Below are 16381 nucleotides of genomic sequence, written 5' to 3' on the forward strand. Positions count from 1 at the left end.
ACACAGCCTTATTGGGTTGTTGTTGGTGTTGTGGTATCTCATCCCTACACTCTACTCTGCCTTCGTGCTTCAATCTTTGACTTCGATATTTCTGTTCTGTTCGGTTTCGACTCCTGCTAGCTGCGGTCGGTCACATGCCCTGTTCTCGTTGCAATCTCTTGCCTTCTATCGCCTTCCAAGTCGCCCATGTCTAGTCTTCGCCGGTGTAGCGCATCGATCGTATACTGCGAAATGCATACTCGAAAATCGAATCTGCGCGCACATTCGAGGTATAAGTTCACCTCTCGCTCCGAGATCGGAGGTGAAAAGGGCTGGACAACCGCCACGCCCTTGGCATGGCTTGAGACTCTTCTCGCTCAGCTTTGCCCTATCGTGCTTAACGAACCCCGAGACTCGCGTCATCGTCTACCATGGAATATCGAAAGACTGTTCGCTTATTAACCATACTGCTCCAGTATCTCCCTGGCTGGGTATTCCATGCTCTGGATGCATTGGGAAAGTGCCACTACTATTTTGGAGACACGTCTAATATCATTCGTGCTATACACAGTGTTTTTAATGCTGATAAGATACCAACTGCTCTCGACACAAATCAAATTTAGCTGATTCTCAACAGCGTTCATAATGCAATGGCGTTCGTCTGTGGAACTGCCTCTCGGCCAACTGAAACACCAGGCACTAGGGTGCAGCGAAATCTTGCAATAGCTTGACAACTACGACTAAGTTTAGTGTAGGAACCTTGCGCCTGAATTCCAAACAGTATTCACCTTGCAAGCACTTTAAGAAATTTCAATTGTGTAGTTTGCGACTCGTAGAAGCCCACAAAGAATGTAGCCTATTTCCCGCTTTTACAGTTGACTTAGAGCTGCTTGTCTAGGTGACTAGAACAAACACCTCTAGAACCACATTGGATGCAAAAGTTAACGCACGCGAAAACTCTGGGTTAACTTACATCAAAGATAGAATATTAAAATCTTTAAACGTGGGTGTAGCCTGCGTGTTAGAAATAAAGCATAGAATAAAGAATACACCATAAAAGGAAGGGTCTTGGTACAGAACACCGGCTCACGAAAGTTAGATCATAAGAATAAATATTGATTGCGAAAAGAAAACAACAAGTGTCCGACACAAGAGGAACTTGACTATAGAGTGATGTAGGTTAGATCAAGTGACGATTGGTGATATCCGAATACGTTATTTCGGGGTACTTGTGGGCTGCTATCTGGTTCTTCATATTCCACAACTCTTGGTCGGTCCCTTGTTGTGATGTCCTAGGTATAGCGATCCGATCATTCAAACCTGTTCCATTACATCTAGATAACCAAATAATCTTCATTCTATTATGCATACCGGTAGCTAGTTTACTTTTATCTCAGATAGGTTTCTATTCCTAGGGTTCTTCTTTTCCTCAATAGATCTCATTACGACCTCATTAGTGTTGTGAGTCTTGCATCAGCGTGCTCATAGTGTCCCTCATCATGCATTCAAGACAGTTAGGACAGTATGACATACAAACGATGTGAGTTAGTTTGTGATTTCTTGACAGCCTGGAGAGACGAACAAAGGTCAACCCGAACATATGGATAGCTTCGGTAAAGGATTAAACCGGAAGTCGCAATACAGTTTTGAGCATATGCCTTCTAGGAAAAGGTAGGTAGTCGTAGATAGAAAGGCGTAAAGCTGATCAAGGCTTCGAAAACGAGTTTGCATAGGAGATCTACATGCGAATAATATAAGATCTTTAAGCACGGTTGGTATATTGTATCAAGTTTCATTGATTTCCATGTTACTTATGTCAGGAGCCCAGAGGGATTATGGAGCTCGAATAACAGTGAAAATGAGTCAGTATACACTGCTGGGACTTAGTCCAGGGCATAGACAGTCCATGTGCCAGAAATCTATCTGTCGTAATAAAACACAGAAAGACAGACACAACTTCCAACTATCTTTTCGTCGAGACTCGCTCCTGCAAAATGAACACAAACACAGTCATTCAGCCTCCAGACGACTATTCAATAGAACAAATATTTGTTTATAGTACGCCGAGGGGCTTCTAATAAGCACTTCAGAGTTAAAGTGAGTCACTGTCTCTTTGTATCTGTCAGGACATCATAAATGAGACGCAGTATTAATCCTTTATGAATAGAAATATATCGCTTCATTCATTTGGCAGTCAGGGTATAATGCGTGGAACATGCTATCGAGCTGCTAAGATTTGTTCATCCAATCTCCATCTTACTGCGATCCTCTTCATGTCGTGCTTTTCTTCTTTTACACTCCGAGGTACTTCACAAACAATGGGGGGTATCAATTAATCGCCCCAAGACGTTTTAGCCCTGTGTAGTACCCTCACTTTTACAACCCATAGCTCCTTAATACCTCACCGAGTTCGTTAGTCAGACCACTCCGAAGCACTTCGAGCTCGTTCTTCGCGGTCGCCGCCTCCTTCTCTGCTCGTGTCGCTTTTGTTTTCCACTTCTTGGCTTCTTTCTGACATTCTCTTGCAAGAGCTTCCGCCTCAGTTGCTCGGGCCTGCGCCTCGGCGGCTGCTTCCTGGGCCTGTTCCAGTTCTTGCTCGAGGCCACGGTAGGCATGTCCTTCATGTTTGAGATGCGATTGTAGATCAGCCTTTTCAGATATCAGCGAGGCTATCTCATCTCTGAGTTGTGCGACGCCAACCTCGCTGGCTTCGACGCTGCTGAGAATTCCTTGGGTTGGAGTGCTTTCACTCGCCTTCGTAGACTACAATGATCAGTTGAAGCCATAGAAGGTTGTGGAGCTCGAAGCTGAGAAGACATACATTTCGAGCCCGTGCTTGTCGCTTTGGTTTGGCTGAAGTCATCAGTGGGAATTCAGGCGCATGAAATCCCTTCTTGAGGCTTACGTAGTTGATCTGTTATGTCGCCCTTTCTTTCTCGCTTCAATGGGACAAACGCTCTCACTTCTGTGACGGTCACCGACCGAGGTGTGGTTGCTACACAAGATAGTGAGAACTGTTCTATTAGACGGCTCACGATCCATCACTTACTGACTGCATGTGCTACTGTCTCAATACTTTCTCTGCTCTCACGCCGTACAGTAGCGGCCCTCGAGGAGGATGACGGGACTGGAGTCGGTCGTTCTCCGCCGTTCTTGATCCAATGGCAAGCTTCTTCAAAGTTTTTCGTGAACATGCGCGGGGCCTGCTTGTGCCTTTCTAAATGGCTTACATAACCAGCGGCCAAAAAGTAGTATTGTATGATAGCAGACACGCGACAGATTGCCTTTGAGCCTCCCATATCGTCCCCAACATCACAGAATGGCGCGAAGAAGGCGACTGTACTCGTAGATTTCACAGGGTGCAGCTCCATCTTGCCGCCAGCAGGTTCGTCGATGCGGTAGAAGCTTACTTCAGCGTTGTCTGAGTGCACATGGGCACCAACTCCAGAGTCCGGGTCTTCAGATCCTGGAGCGTACTCCCCTATAATAAGGAGCTTGCTATGTGTCGAACGCCCCAGTGACCTTTGCACAGATCTGTTATAGCTTGTTTCTTCGATGTCCAGAAACGTGACCCTCGAAGCTTTCGGCAGCGCAGAGAAGACTTCTGGAAATTTTGTGCGCGCCCACGTGTGTACGTTCTCAAGGTTCAAGAGTGTTTTCGCCTCGTTGAAGTCGGACATCATGGCAAAGGCTGAGTTGTTGTTAATCCTTGCCGCTTACAGAATCTTGCGACAAGCTTGAAAGTGGAAAGAGCGGCCGTGCGTACCTTGACAGGCTTCGGTTCCAATTTGCAAAGAAACAAGTCGCTTTGATGTTAGCAATCCCGGCATATGAAGAGCGGTACAGTATGGTACAATGTCGTCGACTAACGCGATCGGCGTGGGCAACGCGTGGTGGTAATCAGATGAAAGCAAAGCTGGGTGGAAGAAGGTGCGGCGTTTGGTAACGGTGGACGCCGGTGGGGCGGGGTAACGTTGCCGAAGCTTGAGGAAACCATGCGAGCTATGCAGAAAACACTAATGTACTTGTGATGTTGAATTATTGACAAGGAAGTTGAAGATTGGAGCTAGGAAAGATGGGGGCTGGCTTTCTCTAAGATGATCTACCTCCCCAGCCACGGTAATTACCTTCAGCAAGGCTGCGATTACGGCCTACCATAAGACACCAGTCACATGAAATTATCGCAACGGGCAGCAACACAGTTGTGCCTGCTGCGATTCAAACGGAAAAGACGGCGAGAAAAGCCAACTAAGATCTTTCCGGGTATTGTTGCAGCGCAAACGTGACGCAATACGAAAGAAACTTCTGCACAATGCCCTTGTGCGACACAATAATTGATTGGAGACCCCGAAGGAGCCGTTTTGCCTTTGCTCGGTTCGTCAACGATCATCGCAGAAATAGGCTCGACTGTCGTAAGACCTGTCGCAAGATAATACTGCTAAAGACAGCGTAACCAAGCATGATGCATGAATGAGCAGGAGAGTACCATAATGTTTGTGATTTCTTCTTTCGCATGGAATGAACCCTAACGCTAACTAGAATAGCGCGTACCGCTCCTTCCTTCCTATCGATGCATCCCTCCTCGATAGTATGCCTCCTTCACCACTCTCAGTCTCAAGATCTGGGCAACTAATCTATTGTGTCTGTAGATGCGTCAGAACAACGCTGTTATCTCTCAACAACCCCTCCTGAACATTGAAACAGTTGGATGATGTTTATCAACCGGTCATAGCAACTTCCTGTAGCGGCATCGAAGACCGCTATCCTTCTCTCTACGTGTTCAGTCGATCCATGGAGGCCGGTTCCGTCGTAGTACGAGCTTCGTTTGAGCTAACGGATTTCTTTATGGTCAAACACTGACATCGTAGCTGCTTCGTCCTTCCTTCACGAACGCCAAAAGCTTCGGTTGTCTGAGGATTGCAGCGGAGCTAGCACCACACCATTCCGAGAAGATCTTGCAGCAAACAGGTCGTCTTATTGTCTTAGCCCTACCGATTTACAGTTGCCGTCGCCGACAATCGCGTCCTGGAAGATTCGCAAAATTGTCTTATATTCAATGCAAGCCCTCGTCCTTTGCTCTTCTAGCCTCATGCTCGGTTGAGGCCTATCGTTACGTATGCTCGATTGGCTGTGGATTGAAAAAGGTAACACTTGCGTCCCGAATCGGCGAGCTAAATGTCAATTTGACAGCAATTCGAAATCCTTGTTAATCGTCGCTAGTACACCATCGATGTACCTAGAAACGTCTTCTTTGGAACCGATGAGATGAAAGAGCTGGAGAGTGAACGCTTCCAGTTGGTGTCGTTGTGCGAGTACGTGTTTAACTCGATCGCTCCACAGCGGCTATATTAGCGTTACGACGGGTGGCCTGGTAAGCAACTCGACATCGAAGATCGAGTCGGGCGACTTAAAGCACATCAGATAGACGAGCTAAGCTATGCGCTTCCTTTTCGTCTCAACAGTCAGTGCGACATAGGCTGCTTGCTAACGAGCCGTACGATAACGGGAGTTCCGATTAGCATGTTCGCCAAGGACAAGCCACCAACCTCGGGTGCGCTTCAGACTATGTGTCGAATTTCGTTGTCTGGCCCTCGCCGGCAGCGGTTAACCACCACCCACATAAGTATTAACCACCACCCACATAAGACTTCATAGTGGCTGTTTCAGCCAACAAGATCGCGCCAAGAAAGACCTACCTCCTAAAATAGTATAGACTTTCTTAGCATCATCTCCTCCGTTCACGAACAAGCTCTTCTCCTCCCATTTTCTACCTATACTTAGGTAGAAAAGTGTTAACTTTTTTTAATAGACTGACTGGAATGGTAAACTTCTGATGATTCTGAGTTTCAGAAATCAAAAATTGGCCCAGAATTGATGAGTTTCTGGGTCTCGAAAATGGTGACTTATGTGGGTGGTGAGTAATACTTATGTGGGTGGTGGTTAACCGCTGCCGCCCTCGCCGACGCAACAGCCACGGCGAAGATCTGAGAAATGAGACCTTGTGTGATCTCAGCCATGGGTACCAGGTCTTTATCAACACTCCCGTGTTTTGGTGCCACTTTGCCCAGCCGGCTTCGATTCTACGTTCTAGGTACCCCTGAGAACTCCTACTCGTTGAGCCAATGCCAGCCGAGTACAACCATCGACACTAGCCGGAATCGACCCAGCCCAATCTCCACTGTTTCCACTGTTGGTGGCTATTCAGTCGGGGTAATTGTGACCCCACCGCTGTTCTTAAACAGTCGTTTACTGCATGAGGCGTGGTGATTGTGTCGAATAGCACAACTGTCCCCACGTGCCCCATGATACAAACGCGTTCTCGACTCCAAGTCTGGCGCGTAAACAACCGCATGCTCACAAAATTGCAATCCCAACTCTCGACGCCGCAACGTGCGCGTCGTGGGACCAGGATCCCGGAAAACGGAACATTCATCACCGTGTCATACAGTGTGACGTTCTGTCAGTCTCACGAGCGCCAAACACGTCGTTTAGATTTTTTATCGCCTCACTCTGCGTGTTCCCATTCAACGCTTCTACGACCGTCGCATTGCGCGCGTTGATTTCACTACGTCCGCAAAGCTCGAAAGTTTTTATTGTGATTCAGGCCAGTATCGCAATCGCGGCATTGCTCTCCAATGCCTCAGCCCAGTACCTTAGCTGCAAGATGTGCTGCGCTAAGCACTTCTATCGCTCAGGCAAGGTTTTTCGATCCCGTCAATACGCCTGTGTGCTAATACTCTGACAACACAGGTCATACCCGATGTCAGTAGCTTTGCGCGACGGGCTCGCGAGGCAAGACACGACCTCAATCAAATTAATCACGATCTTTTAATCCTCAGAACGGGGTTAGGGATCGCGCAGGACGATTTTTCGACATCAGGATCGAGGCTACCTACATCTCTCATCGATGCAGTGTCACAAGTCCTTGATTCCTGCGATGATACGAGCGAACGTCTGCACAAGATGTTCTTGAAGCTATCATGCAGCAATTCGCCAAAAGATGAGTGGAAATCGCTCAAGAGTGGGACTTTGATGATCAATATACGGTTGGATCTTGAAGCAACTAGGATAGTGTTGGATCTCTCCCTTGACTATCTTGCCCTGTAAGCTGAATCCCCTTCCTTCTTCGACATATTTGTTAGGTGAAACAGGCGCTTACGTCACCAGTTTCGGTCAAACAGACACTGTTGACTCGCTCATCAACTGTTATGTTACGAGCTTAGCTGCCAGCAGCGATGACCTACTGAAGCGGACGGATATCGAGGAGATAAACGTCAATCAGACGGCAAGGGACAGGCTTTCTTCGCTCCTTCAGGCAGTTCGCCTGCTTCGCTCATGTATCACAGCTGTTGCTCGGGAAGGAATAGCAACAGGAGCGCAGTTGGAGAGGCGAACAACGATACCTCGACCAGATTCCCTCGAACCGAGTCTAGGCGAATCGCGCCGTAGCGGAAGGATCAGTCCACCGCCAGAGACTCGACCAGTGGGGCCTACCTCGAAGAAAGGTATAGGTGCGTGGCTCGCAGGCGTCCCGTCTCACTCCATGGTGATACGTGTAACGGAGGATTCATTGCATGCAAGGCCGACTTCGCATAGCAGGCTGCTCCCGTCTCGTGGAACATTTTACACAGACGATGGCATCTCTTCAGGTCGAACTTTAGTAGCACCCGAGTCACGACTCAGAAAGGCGCGTAGTTGGTGTTCCGAAATATCAACACACAGTGATATTATGATGAAGGGGAAGCCGACACGAGCAACAATATACTCGCCCACCAATACCAACTCGGATGTTTCAATTTTCCACAAAAACATCACTTCGGACAAGATTGCTATGACCAAAGGAAACAGGAGGAATCTGGACCTTGATCAGAGGGTGGGTGTAGATCGTATACTAGCAAACGTTCCGCCAGAAGCAACTCCAATCGAAGTTGAACGAATACTATGCGAGGGCGCGAATCCTATGGTGGCACATGCAGAATACGGTTACTTCTTTATTCGAGCGGCGCATGAGATGTCCTTGGATATTCTACTGATCCTTGTCGAATACGGCGCCGATATTACTCGCACAGCGCCGGAACCAAACCGATACCACTCAGTCATGCATGCCGCGACTTCAGGACGACAACTCGACACGGTAAAATATCTCGCATCCATAGGCCACTCAATCGATGCCACGAATGCTGTGGGAGAAACGCCTCTGCATGTCGCTGTCAGAACGTCGGGGGCCTTCGGGGTGACAAAGTTTTTTGTGGACATGGGAGCGGATGTCAACCATGAAACAGATGATGGCGAGACGCCATTACTAATGGCACTCACATGCACGAAGTTGGAAGGAAAAGAGAGAGGCATGATCATCGAACTGCTGCTCGCACATGGGGCGGAAGGCGAGGTGAGCCGAGGAATGGAGGGAGCAAGAGGTAACTCCAAAGGATTAAGCATCCTCGGACTCGACAAAAAGTCTACCGATACCCTTAGGAGTGCGAAGACCGACATAAGCCATGTTTCACCCCCTAGCATCACACCCGTGGTACCCCGATGTCCATTTGAACGCATGGCGATAGGTCGAAGAGCCAAGGATGCGAACTGAAACCACTACACTTCTGACATCAACGACAACATGCAACATCCTAGTTCGTGGCTAATGGGAACTGCCATAGCGTTTTTCTTAAACCTGAGTGTCGTGTGCAGCGCTGGACGCGCCTGCGGCGTCTGTACAATATTCGTTACTTTGTATTTTCACGATCCAGGCCTCGCTGAACGGGGTCGAACGCTCTCGACTTACACGAGTCTTTTTCCAGTCTACGTAATTCAACGATATGGCGTCCTCGAAAACATCGCCTTGGACAAAACACCAATTCATTGCCGTCCATGTCTCCACTTTTCGACAGACGCGCATGACTTTTCGGTTCACCCAATGGACAACGACAACGACCCGTGCCTCAATTCCTCGTCTCTTTCTTAGCTCGTGGCTGCCATGAGAGCGTAACCTGGAATATAGGCAGGAAGAGGCTCAGACTTGCGACGCTTTACAGCTAAGCAACGCTCTGCATCTCCTCTTTGGCGCCAACCAAGAGGCGCGACGGCCTTTGAATTCCGATCCTGGATAGTGGGAGATCAGTATGAAAAGAACCATAAACGATCTAGTTATGCATATGCGTCTCAAAATTGGAGAAGAGGTACTGCACGCATATTACTCGAGCCGTCTCAGATTCTGATTGTTCACGTTCTGAGTGTTGCTGAGGCATGTTTGCTGCACTGCGCGGTCACGGATGCGGCATGAATTACCGGTTCGAGTGCTCTCTTGTGGTTACTATGAGATTTTGCTCGATGATTCCGCAATTGGAAGTTATATTTAAAATAATATTTGCAATCATGTCCGCAGTTTCTTGACGAGACCGTTACACTTTTGATCCTGGCAATGCTGTTTAATCATTGGTTATATCCAAATTGTCTCATGTTTGATAAGTTGTGCCATGTTTCTGTATGTCTGGTAGTTCATCAACTTGTTCTTTCCGGAAGTCTTCACAATAAGACGTTTAATTTAACGGCTTTTGGGGGTGTTGATCAATTGCGGTATCGCGGGCACGACGGCTACTAACAACAACATGTCAACATCGTCGGCAGCTGGAGATGACCGATGGGAAGGGACTTCTGACTGTGAGAAAGTGAGCAAGACGGGCATGGTAGAGTGGGGAGGCTAAGCCGCTATCTTATCGTGATCCACTAACAGTTCGGCCGCCTCCGCGTCCATCATCATCTACATCTTGCTCTATTAGATACCTCGATCCTTGAATCAAGGTTTGGCATCCATCAACAATGAGTTCAAATTCTCCAGACGTATATTCGATGTGGGTAGAGGGCAAGGAGACGGTAGGAGACGCGGATCAGTCAGTCAGCAAGCCCCTCGAGCGTGACACATTGCACTTTCTAACACCATACCAGACTTGCCATTGAAGACCCAGCAACCGGAGAAATATTTGCACACTGTCACGCTGCTTCAGCTGCCAATGTTGATGACACAGTCAAACTCGCACATAAAGTTTTCAAGTCCGGCGTTTGGTCAAAAGCTCCACGCCATGTCCGTGCGGACACACTCGACAAGATCGCGGAGCTCCTCACGAAGAACTTGCCCCGTCTGATTGAGCTAGAGGTACGACAGACTGGTCGGGCCATTCGTGAGATGAATGCGCAAGTTCCGACTCTGGTCAAATGGTTCAAGTACTACTCTTCCCTGATCCGAACGGAGGAACGATCCGTACTGCCTACTGTGGGCAAGCTACACAATTGGATCGATCGCAAGCCCCTTGGTGTCGTTGCTCAAATCACGCCCTTCAACCATCCAATGTTGATTGCGGTCAAGAAGATTGCACCCGCGTTGGCCGCCGGAAATTCGATCGTCTTGAAGCCCAGCGAGCTCACGCCTCTGACGAGTGTTGAGTTGGGCAAACTGTTCAAAGAAGCAGGGTTGCCGGATGGAGTGTTCAATGTATTGCCTGGCGATGGCTTGACTACGGGCAAGGCTCTTGTAGAGCACCCACTCATCAAGAAGGTCGATGTCACCGGTGGAACACCAGCTGGTCGTGCCATTGGAGCCATTGCTGGACGTAATCTTGCGCATTATACCGCAGAGCTTGGTGGGAAAGCCCCCTTGATCGTTTTCGAGCAGGCACATATTGACCTGGCTGTTAACGGTATTGTCTTCGCAAGTTTCATTGCGAGCGGTCAAACGTGCGTTGCAGCCACTCGCATCGTTGTGCACAACAACATTCTCAACGACGTTGTCGAAAAACTCAAGAGCAAAGTACAGAGTATTGAAAAGAGAATGGGATCACCGAAGAATGTGGAATCGATGATGGGTCCAGTCATCTCCGCGAAGCAGTTAGGCAACATTCAAGCTCTGGTGGATGATGCGGTGAGTGCTGGAGTAACTGTTGTTACAGGGGGCAAGCGGATGATGGGGACTTCGTCGATCGACGGTGCCGATTTCTCGAAAGGGTATTTCTTCCCACCCACTGTACTCGCCGACAGCGCTACAAAGAAGATTGTCGATACCCGGATCTGGAAAGAGGAAGCATTCGGTCCAGTCATTGTTGTAGTAGGTTTCGATACCGAGGATCAAGCTATTGAGTTGGCAAACGACAGCGAGTTCGGACTCGGTGCAGCAATCTGGACGCAGGACCTTGCGCAAGCATTTAGAGTTTCCGAGGAGATTGAGAGTGGGCTATGTTGGGTCAACACGCATCATCGTAACGATCCAAGTTCGCCCTGGGGTGGCATCAAGAGTTCAGGTGTGGGAAGCGAGAATGGCATTGACGCGTACCATGCGTATACGACGACAAAGAGCACGATCATGAACTATGCTACGGCGCAAGAAGGACTGGTAACTGACGACTGGTTCAGGGAAGGCACTGGGGAGGTCAGATATGGGTGAGCGGACACATGCTTTATTGCTATGTGGCGTATACTCTGTATGTAGGGCAACTTATTATGCATGACTACTACCGCACTTCAATCGGGCCGTGATTGTGTCGCAACCTATAACCCAAAACATGAAGTGGGGTAGTGAGTTATCTGAATGAGTAACACGCACTGGAGACTTACTTCATAGCTCCTGGAGACAGCTAGAAGCGTGCACACTCTCAACAACATGACGGATCAAATCACTGCTACTGAGCGCGGAGGTAGAGATTGACTAGCAAATAAACTTCATTCTCGAGATCATGAAATCATGAGATCATGAGACCATTAGTCAAGTTCAAAGCTAATAGTATATGATTGTTTAGTTGCTCATAACGGCCTCTCACAAATCTTGACGATGAAATCTACTTCTAATTGTGCGGTCCAAAGACATTCCACGTGTTCGTTGCACACCGTTATTCAGAGGCGTTCGCACTAGCAAAAGATCTAAATGCAGGTGCATCACAAGCGTATGCAGGAACTGTAGCAATGCGCACACCGCGCTGACAGTCGGTGGAGCTCTGGAATCCCACACGGTGGGGGAAAACAGTACGCGTGATGATGGCCCAAGTGCAGTTGCGGTGACACGACGCGACGCAAAGCTGCGCACGACTCAGAAGTAAAGCATGTTCGTGTTCATGTTCAAGCGTGGGGTGTGGGGAAGCTGCGAGAAAAGCAAGAGAAAGATGGCTGTGATCAGCGTGGTGAATGTGGACGTTTATCGCGAGGTGCATAGAATAAGCAATTCAAGATGGTGGATGTGGTGAAGGTGGTGAAGGTGAAAACCGTTAAGTGAGAGAGAGATCGCCAATCGACAACCCCACGCCCCCCGCCGATCTTGAGCAAGCAGTGGCGTCCAAAAGCCGGGGCGCTCCTTCCGACCTCCGCACCGCCTTCCCTGACAACTCAGCTAGCTCTGTTTTATTTTCCACGTCTCCCAACAAAATCCTCGTCTTCCTCCACTCAAATACTCTACCACTCTTCAACCATCAGCCCAACCTCAACTTACTACTCCTCACCCAAACAACACCCACCAAACACACACCAACCGCAACCATGGGCAAGGTAAGCAGTGTGAAGCTACCCCGCTACCCCACGCTAACAAAAGTTACAGGTCAAGTACATCCTCCTCGACTGCGACAACACGCTCGTCCAGTCGGAGCGTCTTGCCTTCGAGGCCTGCGCCGACCTGACCAACAAGGTCATGGAGAAGTACAAGATCGACGCCCGCTACACAGCAGACTCGCTGCTTGAGGACTTTGTCGGCCACAACTTCCGTGGCATGCTCAAGGGCCTTCAGAAGAAGCACAACTTCACCATGACCGAAGAGGACCTCGAGAGCTACGTCGGCCAGGAGCTGGATGCTGTCACCACCAAGCTCAGCCAGAAGGCCGTCGAGTGCCCTGGCGTCACCACAGAGCTCAACAAGCTCAAGGAGCAGGGCTACCCCATGTCTGTTGTCAGCACCTCCGCCAAGAGCCGTGTCGTTGCTTCCATCGAGAAGGCCGGCATCGCCCACTTCTTCCCTCCCGAGCACGTCTACTCGGCCGCTTCCTCGCTCGACCCTCCCAGCTCGAAGCCCGACCCCGCCATCTACAACTTCGCCTGTGAGCAGCTCGGCGTCAAGAACGCCGAGACCGTCACCGTCGAGGACAGCAAGAGCGGTGCCACAGCTGCCATGCGCGCCGGCATCCCCTGCATCGCCTACGTCGGCATCTACGGCATCGAGGAGGGCAAGGAGAAGATGGAGCAGATGGCCAAGCTCCTTACCGAAGAGACCAAATGCGCTGCCGTCATGTACAACTGGTCTGAATTCCAGGAGTGCCTCAAGAAGGTCGAGGCCAAGTTGTAGATGGTATCTGCAGCGAGGGTAAAAATGGGGATGGATGATCTGACGAGCTCTACGCACAGGACTGCTGTAGAAGCTACGACACATGGATGACGAAAACGAAGTCATGACGAAGCAGATATACTCATAAGATATTATCTATGGACCTTGTCCAGCATTATCCTTGTTCTCCCATGCAGTGAAGTTGTGTCCAATCTGATGCTCAACAACTGCAAGGTAGACATGCATGACCTTGAGCTCTGGAACCGACCCACAAAAGGTTGCGGAGATCTACCAACCGTCCTCCCGTTGAATCTGTCTCGTCGCCTAAAGCAGATGGTCTGTTACTGACAGGCTTCATTGAGTAGTTTCAAGAGCCGAGGCCAGCCGCCCAACCTCGCTTCATGACTATTTCCTATTTTCACCTCATTCTTCCATTTGTGACACAACCAGCCAATGTCTGAGTCATCTTCGCAGCTGTATAAGTCATCTTCGCAGCTGTATAAGTCACCCGACGTCATGATATCAGGCCAAGTACTTACCACAACGTATATATTAATATGCACACGCGATTGCTGCAGCGTTGCAAGCTCAACTATCCAATTTGGCAGGTCACATCATAACAAAGGACTGGAATAGCGACAATAATAGTACATGTGAGATCTCTTCCAGCGTTTTCCGTGTCTTACAGTTCACACAGGCGATATGCCTCAATGTGAGTTGGAAACCTTGTATCGGGAGATCCATTTAGAACAATTTTCTATATTGTAAGCCCAGGAATACGGTGTGTTGAGTAGGCATTACAGCGCACTATTATCGTGTGTGCACACTTATGGGCGATCGGCGTCTTGGTACACAGTCTATGAACTGTCGCCAAGGCATGCTTGAGTGCGCCTCCTTCCTATTCCGTCTCTTAAGTCGAGACCAAGACTCTCATCTAAATTGCTACCGCCAATGTCACTGTACGCACGACATCGGTTCCATCTACACCGTGCTCGGGGCATGCGTGGGGGCCAATCATGGTGTTTCACTTCCATGTGGTGTGGGACGCGATGTGCAAACCACCATTTGCGAGAGAGGCAGGGCTCCAACTACCTGCTGGATTGGCTGTAGGCGATGCTTCAAGGGATTATCCGGAGTATCATGACCATGTTGCGCAACGAGAATATAAAAGCCCTAAAGGAATCTACTATACAGCTTCAAACTTGTGCCTACGTCTTTCGTTCAACCTCAACTCAACATGTTTATTCGCAGCGCCCTCCTCTCCTTGTCGGTCCTTGCGGCTGCAAGGGAAATGCAGAAGGATGAAGACAAGGCTGCTAAGCTTTACGATTCCGGTATCAGGCACGCGAACAACATCGCCTTGAAGATGGTTTGTCCCCTTTGGCCTTAGCCATAACTGGACGCTAAGTTCAATCCTAGGAAACATTCGCAAGGCAGGAGGCTGCGGGTGCATATGCTTCGTCACAATACCGTGAGGTTGCCGATGTAGTCCAGTGCGTGAATGGTACCGCAATCACCGATACGGACACCTTCAAATGCAAGAATGTTAGTGATGTGATACTCCTCTCTAGGACATAGTCACTTACCGATCCAGATCGACCTCCACCATTTCTTGTCTCACTCGGCCCTTGGAAGTACCCGAGGCTTTGGTTCCTCGTCATGGGGTAAGAACTCGCAAGACGTGTCGCAGAGATCTTCGAAACTAATATATCGCAGGTTGGACATCAGCCACTGGCCGTGAGTTCGTCGCCATCGGGCAATCAGACGGTACCGCATTTGCAGAAGTCACTGCAGCGGGCAAGCTCTCATATCTGGGACGTCTCCCCCAGTTCTCCGTCCCTAGCCAATGGCGTGAGATTCGTGCCCACAACGATCTTATGATCATTGGCAGTGAAGCTCAGGGCCATGGCATCCAGATGTTCGACATGAAGAAGCTGCTTACCGTCGACCCTGCGAAACCTGTTACCTTCAGCAACACGAAAGATCTTGCTGGACACTATGCCGGTCTACCTGTGGGTCGTACACACAATGTGGTGACAAACCCCGAGGGTAAATTCATCTACTCTGTTGGTGCGATGCCGAGGACGGACAAGTGCAAGTCGGGTATCATCTTCATTGATATCTCGAACCCCGCCAAGCCCACCAGCCCTGGGTGGTGAGTGTTCGAATCTGTCATGGTATGGGAAATGTAACTGACAATCATAGTGCCTCCGCTGACGGCTACGTTCACGATGCTCAGTGCCTGATCTACCATGGCCCTGACACCCGATACGAAGGTCGTGAGATCTGCTACGGCTACAACGAAGACTCACTCACAATCTACGACATCACCAGCAAGACCGCCCCTGTCGTCCTTTCCATCACTTCCTACCAAGGCGCAGCTTACACACACCAAGGCTGTGTTCTGGACCCCAAGAACCAGCGTTATCTTCTCTTGGATGACGAATATGACGAGTATGACAAGACGGGTGCTGGAGCCACTGGCAATCCCGTCACGTACATCTGGGACATCAGTAACCTGAAGGCACCGAAGCAGACTGGCCTGTACAAGAGTGCCGCCAAGGGTATTGACCACAACCAGTATGTTTCCAACGGATTCGCATATCAGTCGAACTATGGCACTGGTTTCCGCGTTTTGGATGTCAGGTCCATTCCCACTGATCCTACGGGCAAGGGCGTGAAGGAAGTTGGCTTCTTCGGTACGTTGTTCTTCGCTAAAGTGATTTGACAGTGGCTAATGGTGACGGCAGATATCTACCCAGAGGATGACAACATGGCCGGCGGTGGCAGTATCGATTTCGTCGGCACGTGGTCCAGCTATGCGCTTTTCAAGAGCGGATACATTCTCATCAACACGATGGAGCGTGGTGCTTTTATAGTTAAGATGCAGAAGGGGTCTCAGGCTTAGAGCATATGAATGTTGCAAGGTTGTTATTGGATGCTAGGCTGGAACACAAGATGGTATGCGGTAGATTGAGCACATTGTAATCTGAGTCGCACAATTCGAGCATGTGTGGTGACATCGTGCTGCGACGCTTGTTCAAATTTTATTGGGATGCCTGCTCGCCTTTGTTCGTTGTATATGTCATGTGGAGAGTATGATGTTCCGCCGTC

At 49.4% G+C, this 16381-nt stretch overlaps 5 protein-coding genes across 5 annotated transcripts; 4 read left to right on the forward strand and 1 right to left on the reverse strand.

The window, feature by feature from the left end:
• Positions 1–2355: 2355 nt before the first annotated feature.
• P153DRAFT_357202 (uncharacterized protein) lies at positions 2356–3659 on the reverse strand (the record flags this gene model as incomplete). Its single annotated transcript, XM_033666710.1, has 4 exons — positions 2356–2742; positions 2801–2832; positions 2885–2974; positions 3029–3659. The coding sequence occupies 4 exons, from the start codon at positions 3657–3659 to the stop codon at positions 2356–2358; spliced, it is 1140 nt and encodes a 379-aa protein (XP_033524052.1).
• Positions 3660–6513: 2854 nt separating this feature from the next.
• Positions 6514–8605, forward strand: P153DRAFT_23792 (uncharacterized protein). Its single transcript, XM_033662695.1, has 3 exons — positions 6514–6674; positions 6730–7082; positions 7147–8605. The coding sequence occupies exons 1-3, from the start codon at positions 6615–6617 to the stop codon at positions 8564–8566; spliced, it is 1833 nt and encodes a 610-aa protein (XP_033524053.1). The 5' UTR covers positions 6514–6614; the 3' UTR covers positions 8567–8605.
• Positions 8606–9774: 1169 nt separating this feature from the next.
• P153DRAFT_316855 (aldehyde dehydrogenase-like protein) lies at positions 9775–11676 on the forward strand. Its single transcript, XM_033665006.1, has 2 exons — positions 9775–9866; positions 9922–11676. The coding sequence occupies exons 1-2, from the start codon at positions 9796–9798 to the stop codon at positions 11408–11410; spliced, it is 1560 nt and encodes a 519-aa protein (XP_033524054.1). The 5' UTR covers positions 9775–9795; the 3' UTR covers positions 11411–11676.
• An 816-nt stretch (positions 11677–12492) lies between these two features.
• On the forward strand, positions 12493–13288 carry P153DRAFT_357205 (HAD-superfamily hydrolase-like protein; the record flags this gene model as incomplete). Its single annotated transcript, XM_033666711.1, has 2 exons — positions 12493–12501; positions 12551–13288. The coding sequence occupies 2 exons, from the start codon at positions 12493–12495 to the stop codon at positions 13286–13288; spliced, it is 747 nt and encodes a 248-aa protein (XP_033524055.1).
• A 1216-nt stretch (positions 13289–14504) lies between these two features.
• P153DRAFT_316861 (uncharacterized protein) lies at positions 14505–16204 on the forward strand (the record flags this gene model as incomplete). Its single annotated transcript, XM_033665007.1, has 6 exons — positions 14505–14636; positions 14687–14812; positions 14862–14931; positions 14984–15422; positions 15473–15966; positions 16018–16204. The coding sequence occupies 6 exons, from the start codon at positions 14505–14507 to the stop codon at positions 16173–16175; spliced, it is 1419 nt and encodes a 472-aa protein (XP_033524056.1). The 3' UTR covers positions 16176–16204.
• Between the last annotated feature and the right edge of the window lie 177 nt (positions 16205–16381).

The sequence above is a fragment of the Dothidotthia symphoricarpi genome, assembly GCF_010015815.1.
Source record: "Dothidotthia symphoricarpi CBS 119687 unplaced genomic scaffold P153scaffold_10, whole genome shotgun sequence".
Taxonomy (NCBI): Eukaryota; Fungi; Ascomycota; class Dothideomycetes; order Pleosporales; family Dothidotthiaceae; genus Dothidotthia; species Dothidotthia symphoricarpi.